We start from the raw sequence: 23,447 nt of genomic DNA, 5'->3' as shown, positions 1-23,447 counted from the left end.
GGCTGAGTGAGTCCCCTTCCCTCAGCCCCTCCTCACAGAGCTCCAGCCCCAGACCAACTTCACCACTGGTGTTCTCCTTGGATGGAGGGGCCCAAAATGGGTTGCAGTGGTCCCAAGATGGGCTGGAAAATAGTGAATGTGTCACTAACATTTCGGTGACCAGAATGAAACACCCAGGCTCAGAGGAAAAGTCACCAGACAATCTAAGGGCATGAAAGGAGAAAAGGTCCAAAAATATCCTTTTTGAGAGGAACAGAGTTCAGACAGAACCAGAGTGCAGTATTTCCTGGAGAAAGTTTTGTAACTGGCTGCATATAATGCCCATTTTATTTGTCTTGCAACTCCAGTCCCCACATACCAGAGTGCAGTGCCTCTGATCATTGTATTCATCCAAACACAATTCTCTTTCATGCAAGTGCACCAGAGACACACAGTTGGAAAGGATTTATCCCATTTCCTTGGTACATAGAACTTCTGAGTCATTGCCACTACTTGTTTGAGCAGCACTAAATGTAAGCATCTTAGTTGTATCTGTACACCCACACTGAAGTTTTTATATAAGATTCAAATGTGCCTGATTAACATAAGAAAACCCAGTGCATATTTGTGGAGCAGGTGCAAGCAATGTCTCATCTCTTCCTGAACAAAAGGTTAATACATTCTCACAAGTGATTTAATCCAACCTTATAGTTAAAAGATTTGTGATTGTAAATGGATAAAATTGAAAGTTAAAAAGCTTCCAGTAATGCCCTGTAAATAGCAGTTAATATTCAAAGAGGACAGGATGTTTAAAATAAAGTTACACCACTAACTACCAACAACTAATTTGCACATACTGCGTTAATTTTAACAATTATTTGTACTGTAAAATTTAAGCTCAAATACATGCAGCATGTGCAATGTAGGAGTGTGAAGTAACAAGGTCTGCAGCTCATGTTTTGACTTGTAGATTTAAAACCAAGTGAATTGAAAGTAAATGTAAGCCTGGAGGATTTAAGTTTTATGGTGCAGAACCCCATTGAAAAGGGAAGGTAGGAACCTGGTAGAATATGAATGATAGCAGTAATCCCAAATTCATTGTATGGTTTTTATCATCTCAGTTAAAATTTGTTTAAGTATATATGTAATGAAGTGTAATTATGATATGTAGAAAAAGAAGAGGAATTACAATAAACATTTCCTGGTAAGAAGTTACCATGAGGTGACAGGATGTGAATTGGGCCTGGGTAACAAAATTCTGTGTGTGTGTGTGTGTGTGTGTGTGTGTGTGTCTGTAGCAGGGGACAACAATTATTTGGGGAATTTAATCCCATTGAAGAGTAAAACGTGTTGTGGATGACTCCCATCTAAAGCTTTTCCAATCCCAAGGAGAAAAAGGTTGCATGTAAATCCTTGTCGAATCAGCTCCAGCTTCCTCCAGTGCAGGAAGCCCAGCAGGGATGGCACTAGGGGACAGCCCTCACGATGACAAGGCAAGCAAGGAAGGGGCAGCCCCGCAGTCTCTCCCCTGCCCACTGCTGGCCCTGAGGCCAGGTCACAAGGAGCAAGGGCTGGGTGCTTGACCAGGCCTGCCAGGAAACCAGCAAGGACTGCCAGTTAGTAATGACAGCTGATCTTTGGAACAGACTTTCATATTCTCCACGTTCTGTACTGCATCAGTATATAACTCTAAACTTCCTATAAAGCGCCAGCAAGTTCTCTTCACAGTTTAGTTAGACAGAACAATCCTTTTCCAGCCTGACAACCAAGGACAGCGTTGGAGCTTCAGGCCCAAAAAGTGGCGAACTGAGGAGAACCATCCCTCCCTATGCAGGATGGGACTCCATAACCTGCAGCTGTAATTGGACAATTAACCCCAATATGTAAATGGACCAAAATTTATAAAAGTGTGAAAACTCGTGACCCAGCGTCCATCTTGGGTGGAGCCACGGCCAGGCTCTTGTACTGCCCAAGGCCTTTGAAGGCCTTTCTAAAAAATCCCTACTTTATTTCTTTATCTTTGTCTAGCCTTTGTTCTAGGTGTCCTCTCAAGGCATCACCGGTAACCTGGGTTTGTTAATCTTTGTTAAATGTGTTGGCTGAGCATTTACATGTTTTTCTATGTCTGGAAGACAAAAATTGCGCTTCAATTTTTCAATGGGATTTTTTTTGTTCAACTGAATTTTGTTTTATTTAGTGATTTTTAAAAAATATTTTTTAAAACTTTGGTAACAAAATCTGCACAGTCAAAAACCAAGTCAAGTATATTAATCTTTTGAATACTGAAAACTGGTAAAGATCCATTCAAATGTGGTTTTAAGAGCTTGTTTTCTTAAGCACAGACAGCAACTTCTTTGGGATTTTCTTTCAAGATTTTTTTAAAATACATTCAGACTTCTTCAAAAAAGGAAACACAGATAATCATTAACAGCATGGCTGAGTAACTCAGAGAGATGTTCTTCAAAGGATGTCAAGTCTGTGTCCCAAAATTACTTCAGTGGGTGACTATTGCCCCCTTCAGACTATTCCCAGTACTAGACAAAAATAATTAATTGAAAATGAACAGCATTCCTTTGCATTATGGGAAAAACCCTAAGAAGAAAGATATTGTTAAGTAGAGAGTTGTTGAACTTTTTTGGATATTAGCAAAGGTTTTTCCTGGTATTAGAAATGTACAGTAATGCATTAAGTAAGTAATTATCTTAATTAGTACAGCAGACAATACCTCAAGTTGCATCTTTAGCAGTTAGATTCAACAGTCACAACTGAGGAAAAAAAATTGTAGAACAACGGCTGCAGGATGGGCTGGGAAACTTGGAAATCAACTCAAGCTTCCAGAGTGCATTTATACAGCTTTGGTTAAGTGATTCCAACTCTGTGATTGGGGTCTTCATATGCAAAACCAATTGTGCCCTATTTCTCCTTTCAACCTTCCTTCAACTTCAGAGAAAATTTTTATAGCATGATCAACAGCAGCCTGGTAGAAGCTCTTCTTTACTTAATGCCTAGATAGGGGATAACACACCTGGATTTTATATGCCTACACAAATTGTGTGTATTTACAGTGCTCCATGTCCATACACATAGGTACTGTATCTATGTATGTGTTCAACAGCACCCTAATCTCAGCTGAAATTTAGTACTCCCTTCAAAAAGAACACCACCTCAGTGAAAATGTAACCTCAGTTAGTATGCTAAGAGACAAGGACAACTGTAGCTAGGAAATAAATTCATATCATGGAGTCAATACTTGGTGTCTGGGCTGTAATGTGGTACATTGATTTAGCTTGCCTGAGCATCTATCATAAAATAGATGCAAAAAGAAGATTTAAAAGATTATCTTATGCATTGAGTCTTCTTTCTGTAGGGAGAAAAAAAAACTGTGCTGCTGAAAAGTTATTTTGTATCCACCTTTCTCAAGCACAACCTGCTGAGTTACCAGCAAATATTAATACCAGCCTGTTATAGGGTGATACTGCTTTATTATTTAGCAATTGGCTAAGGAAGAACAGCAATACAGATTTAAAGGCGCATTTCAGTTCATGTACAGAACATAAATGTTTCTAGAGAACAGATCTTACAGTTTTTAAAAGTGAAAGAAATACTAAACTAAAATAGTTATTTTCTACTCAGGTAAAGTTCAAAGCCTCTAACTGAAGCTCTTGCATACATACAGTATATGCTATTTGCTGTCCTGTTGCTACTCATTTTGCTGCTAATAGTAAAAAAAAACAAAGTAAAGTTTTCATTTTCACATGACAGATTTTCACCCTACCAAGGAAAAGCTTGACATCAACCTTCAAGTCAAATCACTCTGATGTGACAGAAGGCTCCTCCTCTTCAAGGCAGATCGTACATCCAATGAAGTGTAGTGCAATACATCACTGAGGTATGTTGAGTGTTGCTTTTGGCAGCTTGCTGCCTTTTTTTTTTTTTTTTTTTTTAACACTGTAAGTTTGAGTTTATCATCCCCATTCCTTGGCACTCAATGATGTAGGTATCATTACCGGGGTCTTCCTCTTCTGATTTTGTCACAGTAAATTTGGCCTAGAAGAGGATTAGAAATACATCACTAATTAAGTTATCACATACCTTGGTTTAAATATTGAGTATCTGATGTCCAATAATTGTATTGCCACATGTTTATGTATATCACAGCTTTGACAGATTTAATTAAAAAAAAAACATTTCTATAAATGTGTTAAAAGTATTTAACCATTCTAAAAGCCTAGAGTAGGCTCACTTTCTACAGGAAAACTCACAGGTAAGTACTATAGCAATTGTTTTATCAATGCTTGTCCTCCATGATCAAGTTCAGTTCAGACTGCCTGACCAACTCTACATTGCCAAGTTACTGAAGAAAACTGAAAGGTGAAACTTCCTGAATGTTTGGACTCACCTTTGTTAGCTGCTCTGCAAAGTGTATAGCTGTTTGAGTATGAAGGGTAATTGGTCCACTTTTCACTCTAGACACTCCCTTTGCTAATGCCATAAAAATGATCAGCTGAAATGGAGGGAAAGGTAATTATTAAGTCATTCTTCAGATTCTATGATTTCGTTGATTAAAGAAACCCAACTAAAACATGCAAAATTTCTGTAAATATAAAAATTTTGTCTATAAGTTTCATAAAAGTTCATGAAGTTGAGTTTGAAGAGTGATCCATGGCTCCAGAAGCTTGGAGATTGCTACTGTGATGCCTATTACTGAAGGGCTACTTTGAAGTACAAACTACCCCAGTGGAGTTTGCCCCTAAATTCCTGTTATTGAATTCCTGTTACTACATTTAACTTTGCTCTCCCCCACTGTATTGCCCCAAAATTCCCCAAAGTCATGTCAGACTCCAGATTAGTAGTTTACCTATATGGAGAGAAACTCAGGAAAGGTACTTTAATTCTAACACTTCCTGATCACATATTTACCATACAGACACCTAAAAACCTTTGATTTGACTTAAAAACATCACCATGACAAGAATACTGCAAGGTGTGATTAACTCTGTGCAGTTCCCATACACAGTGACTCTGGCTGTGGCTTGTTCCCATGCTTTGAAAAAAGTAGGCTGAGTCCAAGACCCAAATGCTTACTATACTACATAATATTAATGTGTGCCCAGGTGTTTACAGCTAAGAGCTAGCATCATCCCAGCTAAACCAGCCCAAGATTCTTATCAGGCTAAGATAAGGCAGTGGAGGGCCTTAATTCTCAAATGAAATTAGGGGAGCAAGATAACTGGGAGCATGTTGTAAATATTCCCTAGTACCTTCCCTTAGTATCATTCTATATATGTAAGGAGGGAGCTATTATCACTGCACTACATGGAATGTCAAAGAAAGCAAATTCCTGCCTTTTTTCCATACTTACTGAGGGTTACAGAAAGGCAAAATTTGAGGGTGTTGGTACAATGCTAAAAGCATTTGTGGTTCCTAAAAACTGTATGTAATTGCTAATTCTAGTGATGTTGTGACTACACATCTCAGACTACTAACATCTTGTTCCTTCCCTAGTCAGATCTATATTGTTTACAAGTAGTGCATGCATGTTCCTGCTACTTCAACCTCATGTAAACACATGTAGGAACCTTACTTGGTCTTGCAGAGAATCATCCACAGTTCCACCATGTTTAAGATTCTGAAGCAACATCTCTGCTGCTTCAATGCCAACCTTGTCAGCATTCTTTCCTAAGACAGAAATAAGAAAGCTGAAAATTACTATTTCAAGTTTTAAAAGTACAAAAAAAAAAAAAACCAACACACAAAACAACACAAGAAATTATCAACTTTTTAGATTTTATTTTCCTTAAACCTAATGCTCTTGCCTCAAATGTCTGCTGTGGAAAGAAAGTAGCCTCATCTAGTCAGAAAAACATTTCATTCTAATAATTTGAAATCAAGATCACTTCCATTCATCTTAATCTAGATTCACTCTTGAGCAAAAACTTCAAATGTTAAAATACAAAGTCTATGCTCCTAAAGTTCAGAAATATTTCCAGTGATTCTCCATTCTGATACAAGGTAAATTTAACAGTTCTGTAATTTTTGTAAATTTCCATTTACTATGTCTTAACTCTGCTAATTTCTGTTGTCCTTTATTTCTAAAAGCATATATTTAAAAATGAAACATTCAGAGCATCAGATCTTAAAACAGATGATACTTCAGATTCCTATTTTTCTTTGGTATATGAAGTTAAGTCTCAAATAATTCATTGAATTCTTACCTCTCTTGCCAAGTGATGACCCAGCTAACAAACAACCTGTTGAGGTCTCTGCAACAATACTAAGCAGAAAAACAAAAATAATTAAAATTAAAATCACTCATATTACAGTTTATTTATTAGATATGTAATCAGGTTCTAGCTAATTAACCAACAAGATTAGAGGTAAAAATAGAAAGCTTGGACTCATCTTACATTATTCCACTTCCAGTCCCAACAGCTTGATCATCAGGTTCTCTGACAGGCTGGATGTTAATGTAAAGATCTCTGATTTCTCTTCTGATGCATCTCACTGCTGCTGCTGACATGTCTTTTGCCAGCTAACAAGACAAGACATAAACCCAGTGATAAAATTATGTCATATAGCAATACTTTTTCCTCATAAATTAAATTATTACAGTTAATCCCCAAATAAAGGGGCTACTTTATTAACTAGAAAAAATAAAGGATTTTTATAAACCCCTATGAGCAAGAACTGAACGTGATTTTTTTCTGAAAGTTTTTCTACTAAATTAAGGTAACATTAAATCCTATACAAATGACAGTTATAGAAATGTATGTAGAAACTTCAATATCAATAGAAATTCAAGAACTGGACATGAATATGAAGAATATATATAAATCAGATATAAGATATCAATATATGCCAAAGACATTTAAAGAGTCCTATGAAGGATGAGGATGCTGTTCTCATTTCCCATTTTAGCTTTACACTGCTGTGCAATGAATGAATTTTAGGTATGTCCAATATAATATTCTACAGCCTGAATAATTGAAACCATTTAATAAGGTTGCTTAGCTTGTGTAAGACTGCAAAAGACAGGAGAGTAGAGGAATGCTGAGCAGATTGAATGCAATTTTATATAGCCATATAAAGTTGGATGCTACCAGAGCCATGATAAGCACTTACTTTGATAGGCAGTGCTCCAGCAACAAATGCCCTTCCATAAATCTTTGTCACTGTGCCACGTTCTGTTAAGTTTATTGGGCTCAGCTCTTTGACTGGAGACATCTGGACCACAACTTCACCACCTCCTTGAGGATAGTAGCCCCTATTTAGAAACAGTAATTGGACATAATTAAATGCAATGATCACAAGGAAACCGAGAAAAGGGCCAGGAGGCTCTTCATGTATTTCAATATTCATTTTTATGTTCCCTGTTACTGTACATACAAATCTTCTTGATGTGTGTATTAGAAACCCTTATAATGGAACTAGGCTCTCTAACAGTAATCCTCTGTAATGCACATCTTATTAACTTCCTAACACCAGCCTAACTGGCTCCTTGGAAAAAGCTCAGTAATGCACTGCCTGTTCAACATGTGCTCCCCTCAGGGGAGCCAACAGGAAACATTACACAGCAGCTGTAGACTCAGTAACAAAAAGAAAAGACAGCCAAGAACCCTATCCCATTCATCATGTGGTGACAGTACACACAGGGGCAGCTAATGCAGATTAGGTCATGGATTATAAATTCACCCCTCAGTTTGACTGAGAGCCCCTTGTGTGTGCCTCTGCTCACACATGGGTTCAGTAAGGCCCAGCACTGCTCCACAACTCACCTCCTTTTTATGTCACAATTAAATGTGAAATTGAACTTTTCGATTATTGGCTTGAAAACCTGAAAAAGAAACATATAAAAACACAGAGTGAATTTATTTTGCATTGATAATTTCCCACTATGTTATGCAATCTTAAAAGAAAAAAAAAAAAGCTCAACACAAAAATTTCAGTTGCATTATCAAAAAAAAAAAAAAAAGATAGCCAGTCTCATCCATATAGCTTATTTGACATTCCTGATACTTCATTCTCAATGTCATTTTGTGTAAAACGATTTTCTTATGGAAAAAAAAAAGAGTAATTCACAGCACTCTTCTAGAAAAAAGAATACATTTTAAGTGAAATTTTCTGTAGTAATTAAAACCAAAGAAACTATTTCAGGAAATTCCATGAAACGCTGGTTGCTCTCTACAGCCAGTACACTAATAGTGTTATGTTCCATGCCTAATTCCATAATCACAAATAGACTTGCAGTAAGAGCAACAGAGGAACAGCAGTCATATTGCATACATATTCAGGGAAGATGCACCAAGGCAAAGGAATTTCTCCCTACCATGACTGTGTAGTCTATCTGAGGAGCCATCTCCGCATTAGTCCCACCTTTTAAATGAAGCTCTGATGGGGAAGCAGCAAACAGCACACAGGGCATTGCTACCTGCATCAGTAGGCACACACTCCTAAAAGCAATGATAACATATTCAAATGTCACACCCTCATTGTCCATACAATTCCATAGAATCATTATATATCAAAGGAAAATTACTTTCTAGAGCATTTACTTTTGTATTTAATTTGTAAAATTATCTATAAACTTATTAGTCTTAAAAGATACTACTTTAAAACTTCATGTCCTTAGCAAGTCTAAATATGAAAGTTTTCATTTCACAATAATTTCATCTTTAATAGTTCTGTTTGAAATAAAGTTATGTATCTTCCTTAGTATAGTGATGGGATCATGAAAACTGTGGGTTTAGGCAGTAGAAAAGGCTTAGGCAGCAGTAACATTGTAATACATGGATGGAATATGTTCCCATTTCCAAAAGAGCAATATAACATACCGTGCTACTATGAGCGTAAGTAAAATGTCAAAATTTGCCTTATTATATGGCGATTACTTCAGACCTCATGGATGTGAGATACTTATCTAATTTAATGCACTTGGTCCAGTATGTAACACGGTAATGTGAGGAAATTACACCTGAAGTTTTAAAGACATGAGCAGCTGCTTTCTTCATTACATGAACCAAGCATTCAGCTTTTATATCAACCATACTTTTAAACTTCACAGGTACTTTCAGCATATCCTACCTATACTACAGGTTCTTTGGTCACATAAATCTGCCTCAGGAAGCACATATCCTGGGTCATTACCAAAGCATAAATGTTCTTTTTTCTCCCACCCCATCTATTGTGATAATTTTTAAGTTATCAGAAGTGTACAAAGACATACCCTGCTGTTTTTGTATCTGCTATGTGGGTTCCACCTTTGATCTTCCCAGGAGTGAAGGTTATTTCTGTTGAACCAATTTCTCCACCATTCAGCTTCCCATCACACAAATCTCGAATCATCTCCAATCCAGACAGATGCTGAGGTCTTAGAGTGACAATACACAGTTAAAGACACATACAAGTAGACTACGTGCTTATTAAAACAACCACTAAACACCAACTAAAAAACTACAACTGCGAATTTCAGTTCAGACAAGGATCAGAAATTCACTCTGGTTGCTACAGTACTTCTGAGTTCACAGGAGCCAGAGGAGTAGCATTCAGGCCATACTGGGAGATGCAGGATTCTGGTAGCTTTTCTGCTAGAATGGGCCCAAGACAGACAGATGAGATGCAAGAGCAGCCAGTTGTCCTAATGTCATAAATGCTTGGACAGAAATGCAGTGGGGTAATGATGGCAATACTGACTGAGCCAGAACCAGTGGCAGGGCTACAAGACAGTTAACAGGTTTGCTATGTACTTGCCTTGTGTTTCCTTTTTGTTAGGGTAATCTAAATAGGAAATACACCAACTGTTCTTAACACTGGAAATATGCTAACTGTAGCAACACTAGGATATGCACTAGCTGTTCTTAGCACTGTACGCTCGGTAAGCTGTTTTGCTCAGGCATTACATCGGTGTGTTCCCTGTTTCAAAGCGTGTCCCGCTCAGCACCTGTGGAACCATTTCCGAGGCAGCGGCCGGACCGCGCCCTGACCTGCCCCGCCTGCGGCCTGGGGCGGGACCCGGACCCGCCCTGAGGGCACCGGCAAGAGAACCGAGCGCGCTTCATGCCGCAGCGTTCCCCCTCACTCCTTATGGGCCACAGACGGGATTTTCTAGCAAAAAGGCTCTTTTAGAGCAATGGAAACGCAAACTTTTCAGACGAGAGCAGCCGAGGCCTTGCGTGGCCGTGCCCCGGCCCGGGAAGACCCCACATGACGTAAGTGACCGGCTGAGCGCCCCGGGACCGCCCGGGGAGGGTCTCACCTGAGGCCGGGCTGGCTCCGCCCGGCGCGGATCCGGCGCACCCGCAGCGGCAGCCCCAGCAGGCAGCTCAGTGCCGTGGACACCCGCAGGATCTGCCCGCCCTGCACGGAGAAACGGCGCTCATCAGGCGCTACGGCACTTCCCGCACACCCGGCCGGCCCGTACCGCTGCCCGCGGCCAGGTAAGCCGCGGCCCGCTGGCGCTCACCCCCTCCATGATCCCGCCGTCTATCTCCACCCTGTCCCCGTCCATGGCTGTCGATGAGCGGTGTCTCTCGCAGAGGCCGCGCCGATGGTATCCCGGCTGGGCCCTAAACACGGCGAGCCCTCGGCGAAGCAGCCCCGGGCTAGGAGTGCTTGACGGCGGCGGCGCGGCCGGGATGCTGCGGTACCGGTGCTGGGGGCGGGCGGCGGTGCCGGGCAGGCGCAGAGCGGAGGCGCCTCCCTGCCCGCCCGCTGGGGGTTGGTTGGGGCGGCTCCGCCGCGGGGAGGAGCAGCCGGCGGGCCCGGTGCTCAGGCAGGGGCCAGGAGTAGCTCTATTGCTCCGGCGGTACTGACTGCGTCCCGCCGGAGGCAATGCCTGTCCTGAGGGCCGGAGCGGTAACAACCGCGGGTCCTGGGAGATCAGAGCCACGGGTACAGCGCTGCCGCCGGAGGAGAGCGGCCGGACTGCTGCCCTCCTCGTTACAAGCTACTGTTCCTCAGAACCACAGAATGAATTGGGTTGTAAAAGACCTCTGAGATTATCAAGTCCAGCCTATAAGCGAATACCACGATGTCAACCAGACCATGGCACTAAGTACCACGTCCAGTCTTTTCCTTAAACAACTCTAGGGGTGGTATCTCCACCACCTTCCTGGGCAGCCCGTTCCAATGTCTGATCACCTTTTCTGTGAAGAGATTTTTCCTAATCTTCAACGTAAACCTCCCCAAGACTATGCCCTGTCGTTCGTCACCTGGGAGAAGAGGTCGATCCCCCCTGGTTACAATCACCCTTCACGCAGAACCACAGACACGGGCGTGCTGCTCTGGCAGGCGCACTCGGGACTTTATTACACGTGTGTGGGGAATGGCCGGGCTCTTCGCGCTGCCCTTCCCGCTACTGCGGCCCGGGGAACCCGCATGCCATGCGCCGCCATCCGCGCTCCGGCCCGGGAGCCCCCGCACGGGAACACTCTCGCGGTCCCTCCCGCGGGCGTGTGCGGGCCCCGAGCGCCGCCCGCGCCCCCCTGCCCCGCCCGGCCCGCGGCCCCCGCCGCTCCTGGTTGGCTGTGGGGGCGCGGCCGCCGCCGGTTGGCTGTGCCGGGGGTGTGTGCGGGGCCGTTCTGCCCGGGGTAAGATGGCGGCCGTGACCGCGCTGAGGAGCAGCTGCCGAGCCGCGGGGCGCCTGGTAAGGGGAGCGGGGACCCCGCGGGCGGCGGCGCTCCCGGCCGGCCGGGGCGGAGAGATAACTCGTGGCATCCCCGAGCCTTGCTCCTGCCGTCCGGCGGGCGCACAACGCGCACCGCGCCTCTGCAAACACGACGCGCTCGCGGAGCTGCCACCTCGGCGGTGTCCGGGGCCGGGCGGCGCCTCAGCTCCCTCCCCGCTGTGCGCTCCCCCTGCTCCGCGCAGGTGACCGAGACCGCGGCAGTGCCTGGGACCGCCCGCCCCGCGCTGCACAGGGACCCTCAGAAATGGCACCCTCTCCCCCCGCGCTGCCCTTGCCCATGCTACCTGTGAGAGAAACGTGTGCCTTTCTGTGATAAGACAGTGACATCCTCCTCTTCTGTTATTTCTAAGTCATCCCATTATTGCTTTGCCTATGCGTTGCTCTGCCATCACCGCTTCTCCGCCCACGCATCAGCTCCCTTTGCATACCGCATCTGCACGGAGACGGTGTGCATACACGTACAAAAAAGGGAAACGTATTTCTTTGAATCCCAGGAGCCTTGGTACTTGAAAAGTAGTTGAGATACCTTACCATAAGAAATGAATCTGCTTGGTTGCCTTTTTGAGATACTTACAATTTCGCGACATAGACTTAGTTCTTGCTTTCTTTTGTCTTCTTGCGTTATAGTCTTCTTGCTATTGTGAAGAGCGTTGGTTTCCTATTATGTCACCCCTATTTTGTGGGATGTCAGAGAAGAAATAATTTTTGAAATTTAGAAACAAAATTAAGGATCCCTTCCAGTTTGTAGTATGTTTTTTCTCTTAATAATTCATATTGAAATTTTAAAGCATAATGATGAGGAATGTTTAAATGATACTTTTGTAATCCAGTTTTCAGCCAGAAACTTATAAGTATTTATAATTAATTTTACTAAATAAGAGCATTGAAAATAGCACTTTCTTTTAAGTTGTATTTCTAACCTTCTACTCTTAATCTTATCTTTCTTCTGATAAGATGAAAACACTCATCTTATCTATGTGCATGCTGAACACAGTTGGCTGGTTTATAGTGTGTCTTTCCTGCAAGCACATTTTGAATCTGAGCCAGGGGGCCTTTGTGTGAAGTGGTAGGGAAATGGCAGTTACCTGGGCACTGGGACATGTGCCAGGTATTTAGATGAGGGATGGCATCTGATTAAAACACATTACCAGGGATGTTGCTTTAGTATATAGGTAACTATATACTTGGAAATATAGAATATGTGTGCAAAACGCATCCAATGTGAGGAAATGTTCATTAAAATTACTCAGTGGGACAGAAGTCAAGAGAGTTCTGCAGGGCAATATCCTTTAATGCTAAGTCATTGTCTGTGAGCATGAACTGTTCAATTTGACTTGGAAATTTAGTGTTACTCCATCAGGTAATCAGTTCCCTGCAGGCTGCTTAGAAGTATTTTGGTCTGAGGTCAGCATACATTTTCAGGATCAGTGGTAGTTTAGAAAACTGGAGTTGGCTTGTTTTTGAGGAAACAAGCAAAGCTGAACGTGAGAGGCAAGGCAGTTCCCCTGAGTGCACTCAGCTGCTCCCTTGGCTGGGGTCAGGCCGCGCTCTGTCAGCCAGGTTGGTGTCGCCTCAGTCCCAGCAAGGGACTTGGGTGGGCCCTCAGCTCCTTTTTGCCAGAGTCAGTCTGCACATCCCAGACTTGCACAGGAGAGGTGTTACCTTGCTGTGGCAGTATTGCCTTTCAGTTGCTGTTTAGTGTAATGGGAGCCATGTTAACAAGCTTAGTACTAACAGTTATCTTTGGGGTTAACTGACAGATTTTTCCAAACATCAAAATGTGTAGATGGCTATGCTATGGATATTAGAGCTAATTTTATCTTTTATGTGCCATTTTTATTTGCTTATTTGGCATTACACCATTATTATGGTGATTAAATGCTGAAATTGTAAGCACAGTCTCTTTGTTGAATGGATTTTAATTTTTTCCTTGTTAGTAAGGAACACTGTGAAGATATTGTGTCCTGTGTTATTACTTTAACATACTAGCACAGCAACTTTTTGGTAGAGAATGTGCAACACTGAAAACCAGAAAGATTTCAGCTTTAAAAATGCTGTACTTTTGAATTATTCCTACAGATGTAATATGAAACAGCATGGTAACTCTTCAATAACAACACCAGTCTCTTTTTTTGGCAGTGACATTACTAATTCACTACCTGCATTGGTAACCAAAGGTTAAAAATCACATGGAAATCATTGTGAAACTTCACATTTAGAAATAGTTCAGAGATTTGATGTGCTCCTTGTGATCATCTTCACAGGTAAATACTGAATGTTTTTAATTTAGGGTCATGTAAAGAGAAAAGAGAGTTTTTGCGAGTTTGTGACAAAAAGATCTAGTTGAGCAATTTTTTTGGTAACATTTTTATGTAAACATGTAACCTTCAAGTGGGAAGAAACCCAGAATTAAAGACAGAAGAAAAATAGGATTGTGAAGATGTACATTGTGTACCAGTTTTGTAATTTAATGTGAACTTTAAATGTATTCCTAGAGTACGATTTTTCATAGCCTGAAATTTCCATGTTACCTGATTGTTGAATATGGAAAGTTGTTTGGAGGACTAATGAAAAGATTTTCTATTTGCTTGTTATAGGAATTAGAAAAATACTCATTGTAGATCAGTAGGTACCATCTTAGTGGCAGGCAACTGAAAGGTAACTCAAATAATATAACTCTATTGTGTCCATCATGATAGACTGTTTTGTATAAATGTTTGTTGCTTAAAAAAAGGGGATATTAAATATGACTTGCAGTGCTGGGTTAAATAATACAGAAAATGAGTACATTGTCAGTTCAGAATTGTATGGCCTGTTGAATAATGTACTTTTTAAACAGTGAAAAGTGATAGCAAATAGTTGAACAGTTTGGGATGTGGGGAGGGAAACAAGAAGTTTCATATGCTCATATGATTTTTTAAAGAAGTTAAAATGAACTTTCCCATGCAGGTATGCTGTTTTCTGGCTCCTCTAAGAAGATAATTTCTAAATTTTACAGTTTTGAGCTACTTGAGGTACATTGTAGCACCTGAATTTTTCTCATATCTCTAAATTTGTTAGAGATAGTATCTACAGAGAAATGGTTATTTTTATAAATTTTACAGTACTCTTAAGACAACATAACACCAGAATTACATGAAATTTAATACACTTTACTGGATACGAATGTGTCTGAACTAACTTGTGTTGAGATTAATAAAATACCTATTTCTGTCAATGCAAGCACTACCAACTTCCTTTATGATTACGATCATGACTGATTACAAGAGGCTTTAAAACATAAAGTTCTGTCTGAAGAATCTTTCAGAAAATTCTGCAGACCCTTTAAAGTTGATTTCTGGATAAATATAATTATAACCATAAAAGAAAACCATCTCATAGCCAGTTCTTACAAAATATAATTGAAGTTGATTTAAGATTATTTTTACTTGAAGATGATTGCCTCCTATGTAGGAACAAAAATGAAAGGGCAACTCTCTGGGCCCTCTGGTGTGAATTTCCTTTCTGATTAGTATTTCTCATCAACCTCTGATGGGACAAATATGCTAGTTTTCTGTGCGGTCTAGGGAAAGCTTCCAGCATTCATCCTGGATAGGAGTACTTCAGATATCTGATGTGGTTGACAGTGTGTGTGCTTTTTGTGTGCCTGTCCTGATTAAACTAATTCCTGAGAGAAACAATAGCAATGAATCACTCACCAGATGCTGTCATGATTTTTGTTAATTGGTTATGTCACTGTGGCTTTGATCTCTCCATGTTGTGTTTGTGAAAGAAGCTAAAACCTGGCAAAGCTTTTGCTAATGTAAAGGTTACTGTATGTTCAAGAATGTATTCAGTGTAATTGTGTTCCATAAGAACTTCTCTTACATAGACTAGAATGAAACTATTTTAGTGTGACTGTTAGATGGGAATATAAAATGGGCTCTACCTCCATTGTATTAACCCTTGAGATTTTCTCCCCAGGTTTGCATTCATCGCGTTAGATCGTGCAGCAGCATTCGCTTTATAAAATCAAAATATGTGTGCGTGTTTGACAAATCTGCCCTCAAGTTTAGTCATCAACAGCGATTATTCAGAACATCTGCTGGTAATCTTTTTCATAATAAAATAATTTCTTTTTTTTTTTTTTGCTATTCTATGAGTGTAATGTTAGAGGTTTGCATATGGCTGGTATGCAGATTATTTCTGATGCATTCAGATTTTTCTTTCTCATAGCTTGTATTTAATATTAAACATGCTATGTTTTCTTATTCTCTGTTTCAAGTTTCATGTGGCCAAATTGTCCAGTTTAAGCTTTCTGACATTGGAGAAGGAATTACAGAGGTGACTGTAAAAGAATGGTAAGCTCTGCTTTCCTGAAAATATACAAAGAAATCAGCAGGTAGTTTAGCAGCTTTAGCTATGTGATCGATGGGTTATCTGAGAATATTTTTTGGGTTACTAGTGAAGTTTTTTGGGTTTCATCTTGCACATTTTAAAACCTTGTACATACTGAGCTTTTTATTTTGTTTGTTTGCAGTCTCATATATTTGTGAGTGGAAAAATTAGAAGGAATGGGATGCAACTGTAAATAGGCTTTTCCTTCAGTGATTGATGTTTTCTGTGTTCAGGTGGCCTGTCTTTTGTTATGTTTACTTAGGCTTAGCTTTAGAAACAGTGGCTAGTCTAAAGAATGAACATAATTTTATCCTGTACCCCTCCTCTATTGCTTTCAGTAAAAGATTTGAACTTCTAAATTGTTTGTAAAAATGCAGTGATGAATGTATTAAACAAAATCAAAGTGCACAGTGAAGGAAGGCAGTGTTGAAAGGCCTAGTTCTTTGTATAAGTACCTCTCTTTGCATGGAAGACTGTTCCCTACCATCCATTTCCTGATCATATATTGGCAAGTTGAAACCAACAACTTCCTTGCATTCAGATTAAATTGAGCTCATTCTTATTTTTGGGTGCCTTATAATCTGACAGAAAAACTCTGCTTTACTAAAGTAAATGTAATATGTGTGTAATGATATTCATAATAATTTTGTCATTTCACCAACAAAGAGTTCTGTGACAGACAAAATTCATGTAGGAAACATATCCAGTATGTAGAATTTGTTTTCTCATGTGGAATGCACTTCCATGTTGTGGGATGTATATTACTGAACTTACCAAAGGAATACACAGAACAGGTTTTTACACTGACTGTGTTTCCCAGTAGCCTGTCTTTCCTCCCAGGTACGTAAAGGAAGGTGACAGTGTGTCTCAGTTTGACAGCATCTGTGAAGTGCAGAGTGATAAAGCCTCTGTTACTATCACCAGTCGTTATGATGGCATCATCAGAAAACTCCATTACAGCATAGATGATATTGCTTTTGTTGGAAAACCACTAGTGGACATTGAAATTGATGCTTCAAAAGGTATTGTAAGACATTTTTTTCTCATGCATATTTTATCTATGTTGTCATAAACAATCAGTGGCAGAGAAGCTTACTTTTTCTTCCTGAAAATCTTCAAAGATTTTTTCCTTTTATAAAGTCAAGAAATTTGAGTAGAGAAAGTTGTGATATTTATTAAAGTTTAAAATCTCCTAGATATTTCTTCTTGAATATTTAGCTTAAGCAGCAGCCTTTAGCAAGCTGTGTTCCCATGCACATTAACTCACAGAATATCTTAAAAACTTTGGCTGTCACAGAATGGTTGAGGTTGGAATTTAACATATGCTTATAATGTAGTAAAGTGAATTTTTTTCTTTTTGTTTGCAGGTGTTGCCTCAGAAGAAGATGTTGTTGAAACACCTCCTATGTCCCATGAAGAGCACACTCACCAAGAGATAAAAGGTCACAAAACATTAGCAACCCCTGCAGTTCGTCGCCTGGCCATGGAGAACAATGTAGGTTTGCTGAATAAGGTCCTGCTGCATTTTACCCAGCTTTTCTATGGCAGTTTGACTGACTAGAGGAGCACTGATCTAGAGGAAACACTTGTTTTTAAATACATTTTTACATGTTGTAGAAATGAAGAGGATTGTGCTTGAAGTATATAGTCAAATACCTAGTGGGACTACTGGGACTTTTGGATGATTTGAACTATGTTGAATACCTAATAAACTTTAGAAAGGAACAGAAAACTGCAAATATGTTCGATCAGAAATGGGAATAATTTTTAACCATAGCTCACAATATAAGATATTTTTATATTACTTTAAAACTAAAGTGTCACTGCTTGTTATGTACTTTTCAGATTAAATTGAGTGAAGTTGTTGGGACAGGAAAGGATAACAGAATCCTTAAAGAAGATATACTCAACTACTTGGCCAAACAAACAGGAGCTATTTTGCCTCCATCGCCGAAGGCTGAAATTGTCCCACCTCAGCGGAAAGCAGAGGCTGTGCCAGCTGCTCCAAAGGACAAAGCACGCAAAATCCCTGTGCCTGTTTCTAGACCCATTGCATTTGCAGGAAAAGATAAAACTGAACCTGTAACAGGTAATTCATGAAATATAGTCTTGAGACCATGGTCACAGTAGACTACCAGTACCTGTTACTCTGTGAGTAGCTGATTCCTTTTGATGGGAGTGTGTTTCATGTGGTTGTTATGCAAGTGAGCATTTAGGAAAACATTCTCTGTACGAAGCATCTCTGCTGAAATTATTTTATTAGTTATTAGTTCATGTTTTGGTTGGATGGAGTTGGGCTGCAAATTGTACTTGCTCATTCTTCCAAGTCTATGTTGGAACAGGTAGGAATTCTAAACATGGATCTGTCATGATAGAAATCATTATGTGATTAGTGGCAAAGTGCAGTGATTTAAGTGATTATCAGTGTTTAGTAAAAGCATACTGCAATATTATGTGAGTAGCATTCACACCTGTTCTGGAGAACAGTGCCATAAAAGACACTAAGTTATCAAAAAATCACATTAAAAGGGGAAGATTAAAATTTTTTCTTTCCCTTTCAAGCAGTGTTTATTTGGAAAGCCTGGAAAGCATAATGCAGATATGATTTCAAATGTATACATACATAGGAGAGGGATGCAGCGATATAATCTGAAGTATTACAGTCATACAGTCATCAAAATTGAGTTCTATGAACTGAATAACTCAGAAAGTGCTCTTTATGCTGTTCTTCTTTGCTTATGCTTTGGCTTTGGTTTGGTTTTTGTAAGTTGTGTAATTTGGTTAATGGAAACAGATGAAATTTCACCATAACTTCACAGGAGCTCATTTGGTTGGTTTAAGAAGACAGTGAATATTTTCCAGGTTTTCAGAAGGCCATGGTAAAGACTATGAGTGCAGCCCTGAAGATCCCCCACTTCGGTTATTCTGATGAGATTGATTTGACTCAGCTTGTTCAGCTGCGAGAAGAGCTGAAACCTCTAGCTGAAATCCGTGGAGTGAAGCTTTCCTTTATGCCTTTCTTCATAAAGGTGAGGCCTGCAGCAGAGCCCTGTATGGAGTACTTATACACAGGTTTTGCCAAAATCTGTTCAGTGATTGTTGTAGATGTATCTCTATCATCTGAGTTATGGCAGATCGCAGAAAAATTGGTTTTTTTGTCTATTGAGCCACTTATCAATTTACGGTTGGAATTGCAGCTGGTTATGTAGTGTCATTGAATTTTTTTGAAATATTAATGGGAAAGGATAGAGTGCCTTCAGCATAATTTAATATGGAGGTAAGCATCACCAGGTGTTCGAATCACACAAAACAAGTTTTTGAAATTATCAGTATTTTTTGAGCTCATATGAAATGCATCATTGTTCTCATTGGTGTTATTATTATAATCTTTGTATTGCTAATGAATCCCTCAGGTCACAGACTGTTGTCCCTTCTGTTCAGAAAAGCAGGCGGTTGCATTACATTCACTCATGTGCAGTGAATGTACAGATTAGTCTGGTAATGCTATTGCACTCAGAGTGCTACCAAAACACTCATTCCATATTGTTATTAATCTAAATTTTCTCCTACCATTACTTCTTTTCCATGGAGCTCTCTGCTTATAAAATATAAAAATCTGTTTTGTTTTCTTTTGTTGTATTTAACAGGCAGCCTCTCTGGGATTGCTGCACTATCCCATTCTTAATGCTTCTTTGGACGAGAACTGTCAAAATGTCACATATAAGGTTTGTAAACTATGGATAAATGCTGTAAGCAGAAAGTAAAAGTAATGTCTAACAGGCACCTTTCAGAATGTCTGAGCTAATTACAAGAACCAGAATTATGGTGTTGTGCAGGAAAATAATTTGTGTGTTCAGATTCTGAGATCTAGATTTGATTTACTGTTGGCGTTATTTCAGTAGTTTCCAGGTTAAAAAGATAGATAAGGAAAATATGATTGAAGTGGCTTTTTACCTAAAATACATTTTATGTTGACAGTTTATATTAATGTCTGGTTAATGGCACTTGCTGCAGGCTTCACACAACATTGGAGTTGCAATGGACACAGAGCAAGGTTTAATTGTCCCAAACGTGAAAAATGTTCAGGTCTGCAGTGTGTTTGACATTGCTGTGGAATTAAATCGCCTCCAGTCCTTGGGCTCTGCAGGCCAGCTGGGAACAAGTGACCTCACTGGGGGAACATTCACCCTTTCAAATATTGGCACAGTAAGTACAGGGAAAATGAGAGCTGCTTCTGAAATGCAGCTTCACTGAAGTTTAATGTGTGAAGAACAAAATCTGTAGCAGAGGCAATCTGCTTAAAAAAGTTGTTAAATAATATCCCCATCTTTTTCTTTTCAAGATTGGTGGCACTTATGCCAAACCAGTGATACTACCTCCTGAAGTAGCTATTGGAGCACTTGGAAAGATACAGGTATATTAACTTTATCTCAGTGATGAGAGTGTTAGCTAAGGTCATCCTAATGAAAATGGAACGTGGAGTCTGTCTGTTGCAGAGAAAATGCATAGCTCAAGTCTGAAAAGTTAGTGGTGCCTTAAATGATTATGTACACACCAGATGTTTAATTAGAAGTCTCTTACACCAAAGGTTTGTATTTATTTTCCAGAATCCTGTTATATTTCTCACATCTATGTTTAGCCTTCAGGTTAGTAAGAAACAATGTAAATACAATTTTGCAAGTTTTGCCACATGGCAACGGCAAATTTGTTATCAGCAGGGAGAAAACTTGAGAAGCATTCTGAAAGTGAGGTTCAATTTCATAAGCCAGGTGGCTGAGTCCATAAAGAATTTTGGGTGTGAAGGCAGTTTTATATTTTCTGAATCTCAGGCTTTAATTCTTTAATACAGACATTTGATCTCAGTGCTGGAAATGAAATTAATATTACCTGAAATTACTTCTATGTTCTTCCTCTGAACATATTCTTAGAGGTGCTTTAAGGAAACTCCACTTTGAGAACTATCAGTGCAATAAACTATTCAGGAAGAAACTTTGGAGTCAGGAAAAGCTTTTACTACTTCAGTATTTCCATGATGGTGGAAAAAGGCTATGACTGTTTATTATGCAGGCTTGCAATATATTCTAATCCACAGCAAAACAGTAATGGAAAGATCTTGGTTTTTAGCATGGTGCTACTGCTGTCTGTCTAATTCAGCAAAATGTTTTAATTTAGATCAACAAATTAGCAAGAACAAGAAAAAGCATATTTGCTAATGAAAGTATTTCATTTAATAATTCTGGATTTCTTCTTCCTCTGATTCTTAGGTTCTTCCTCGGTTTAATAGCAAAGGTGAAGTATTTAAAGCACAAATAATGAATGTGAGTTGGTCAGCTGATCACCGCATCATTGATGGAGCTACAATGGCCCGGTTTTCTAACTTGTGGAAATCTTACTTGGAGAACCCTGCTTCAATGCTGCTGGACCTTAAATAAAGGAAACCATGGCTAGAATATGCCTTTAAACTCTGTGGATTAGACAGAATAGTTATACAAGCTGTCTCTGCTAACATGTGCCCTTTGCTACGTGCATTATATAATAATGTTATGTGGTTGAAAGTTCTCAACAGCTGATATCAGTCTCAATTATTGTTGCTTCTTTCATTTTGTATTGCTGTAATTTCATCTACAGCAGTCTGTCAAACTGAGTAGGTCACAGCTTCTGAATATGGTGGTGGAATATCTTTATTTTGCCTTTTATAATAAGAATGATTGTCAGGCTGGTGTGACTGAGTGCCACTGCTCTACACCAGCAGTATTTATAATCTGAAGGGAAATTTTGGAGGGGAATACTCATAGTTCTTCTATTTTGGACACTTAAATTTATTTTAACAAATAATATCTGAATTCCTAAAAGGGATTATGAAAAAATCATATACAAATAAAATGCCTTTAATGCTTTTGCTGTAAGATGTCCAGAGAGCTTTTTGTTATTTAACTGAGTTAACCTCTTAAGTCTTTTGCTAGTCCACTTTTTCTGGCAATTATTTTGCACAGGTACTCTTTATCAAACTATAAATGAAGAGGCCATATTTATTCAAATGCTTACTGACAATACTGATTGATAAATATCAAGGCCTTAATACTCTCTAGAATATCCTATATTTTTAAAGGCTGAAAGTAGTTTCAGTCCTTTATGCTTTCCAGTTATTTTTGATTCTTATAGAAAGCATCTGTCTGTTAAAATGAAACGAGAAAGAGAAAGCAAAATAAAAAAAAAAAAGAAGGATCTTGTTTTATTATTCTGTCATTAGGTAAGCCTGACAGTAAGCTGATCATGATCTTGCATTCTGTTATTGATATTCAGATACTAGAATCTGATAGATTAATCAGATTCAACAAAGAATGGATATTAAAAATAACGTGAGATAAGGACTTCTTAAACTCAGACACGAGGCGGATAATGAATAAGTTCAAGTTAATGGCTTTAGAACAAAAAACTTATGTGGCTTTAAGGTAAAATAAACAGATCATGAGGTTTGCACTGTTGATTTAATGGGAGATATGAAGAAAACTGTTGGATATAAATACCTTCTAAACACATACATTTCACACAGACATGAGAAAAGACCGTTACATTGCCTTAAAAATGAATTTGTAACGCACAAAACGGACATTTTCTCCTTTTTTTAGATATATAAAAAACAGGAGCATTCTTCAAAATTGTAGACCAAAGCTGTCTATTGCATTTAGCTGTGAAGATGTGAGACAGGCTACCAGAGGTAGAATCCCTGCTATCCATGATGCTGAGACTGAAAGAGAAAAGCTGGTAATGTATGGAGTGTGGCGCATCCATGTAAGGTGCTATTAATATTTCTATTGTGGTATAAGGGTCTTTTATATAAAAGTCATTTCTTGCAAAGTTTGACTGTTATATCATGCTTATCACCCATTTCATTTTTATCAGATTTATTTATTCCTAATAAAAAATGTAAAGCCACAAAATATTGTTTTTATTTGTGAATTTTATGCAGGCAATCCTGTATGGGTGACTCAAACTCTTTTGTCTTACCTTAAAGAACATACTCAAGGCTACCAGAAGAACGCAACCTAATGTCTACTTTCCTACAAGTATCTTGTTGTGGTAAGGGCTTAGTCTGAAGACTTAGGATAGTTTTTAATCTGATGATCACTGAAAATAAATTGAGGAAATAGAAGTGTATGAAATAAAGCAATAAAATTACTTTGAAGTACTTAAGACAGAATAATTTTACTTACACAAGAAGAAGATTGAAAGCTAAAGTACTTAGTTAGTGTCTTTTTAAGTAGGTAATGGTATTAATGTATTTAGTTTGTGGACTGGAGAGGGTTAGGTTTTTTTGTTATAAAGTTGTGTGATAGAGTTATAATCAAATTAATGATACTTTCAAAATTTCATCTTCACATTTTATACTCCAGCTCAATTGGTTAGA

The 23,447-nt window shown here is 39.3% G+C and overlaps 2 protein-coding genes across 3 annotated transcripts; one reads left to right on the top strand and one right to left on the bottom strand.

The window, feature by feature from the left end:
* Positions 1-3,354: 3,354 nt before the first annotated feature.
* Positions 3,355-10,602, bottom strand: RTCA (RNA 3'-terminal phosphate cyclase). Its single transcript, XM_084211257.1, has 11 exons — positions 10,439-10,602; positions 10,232-10,332; positions 9,203-9,346; positions 8,306-8,429; positions 7,755-7,813; positions 7,102-7,243; positions 6,387-6,511; positions 6,195-6,253; positions 5,564-5,658; positions 4,379-4,483; positions 3,355-4,026 (listed from the first exon to the last, which is right to left on the bottom strand). The coding sequence occupies exons 1-11, from the start codon at positions 10,481-10,483 to the stop codon at positions 3,922-3,924; spliced, it is 1,104 nt and encodes a 367-aa protein (XP_084067383.1). The 5' UTR covers positions 10,484-10,602; the 3' UTR covers positions 3,355-3,921.
* A 935-nt stretch (positions 10,603-11,537) lies between these two features.
* DBT (dihydrolipoamide branched chain transacylase E2) lies at positions 11,538-22,974 on the top strand. 2 transcript variants are annotated; one of them, XM_084211745.1, is made up of 11 exons: positions 11,538-11,620; positions 15,626-15,749; positions 15,927-16,002; positions 16,880-17,061; positions 17,407-17,534; positions 17,885-18,128; positions 18,902-19,068; positions 19,687-19,764; positions 20,054-20,245; positions 20,382-20,453; positions 21,304-22,974. In XM_084211745.1, exons 1-11 carry the CDS (start codon positions 11,570-11,572, stop codon positions 21,469-21,471), a joined length of 1,482 nt encoding a protein of 493 aa, XP_084067871.1. In that variant the 5' UTR covers positions 11,538-11,569; the 3' UTR covers positions 21,472-22,974. The 2 variants fall into 2 exon arrangements, with proteins under 2 accessions (XP_084067871.1, XP_084067870.1); XM_084211744.1 differs by lacking the exon at positions 11,538-11,620 and adding an exon at positions 13,450-14,676.
* Positions 22,975-23,447: the final 473 nt, after the last annotated feature.

This window comes from Fringilla coelebs (genome assembly GCF_963513975.1).
Source record: "Fringilla coelebs genome assembly, chromosome: 9".
In the NCBI taxonomy this organism is placed as follows: Eukaryota; Metazoa; Chordata; class Aves; order Passeriformes; family Fringillidae; genus Fringilla; species Fringilla coelebs.
This window is presented reverse-complemented; position numbering and strand designations above follow the sequence as displayed.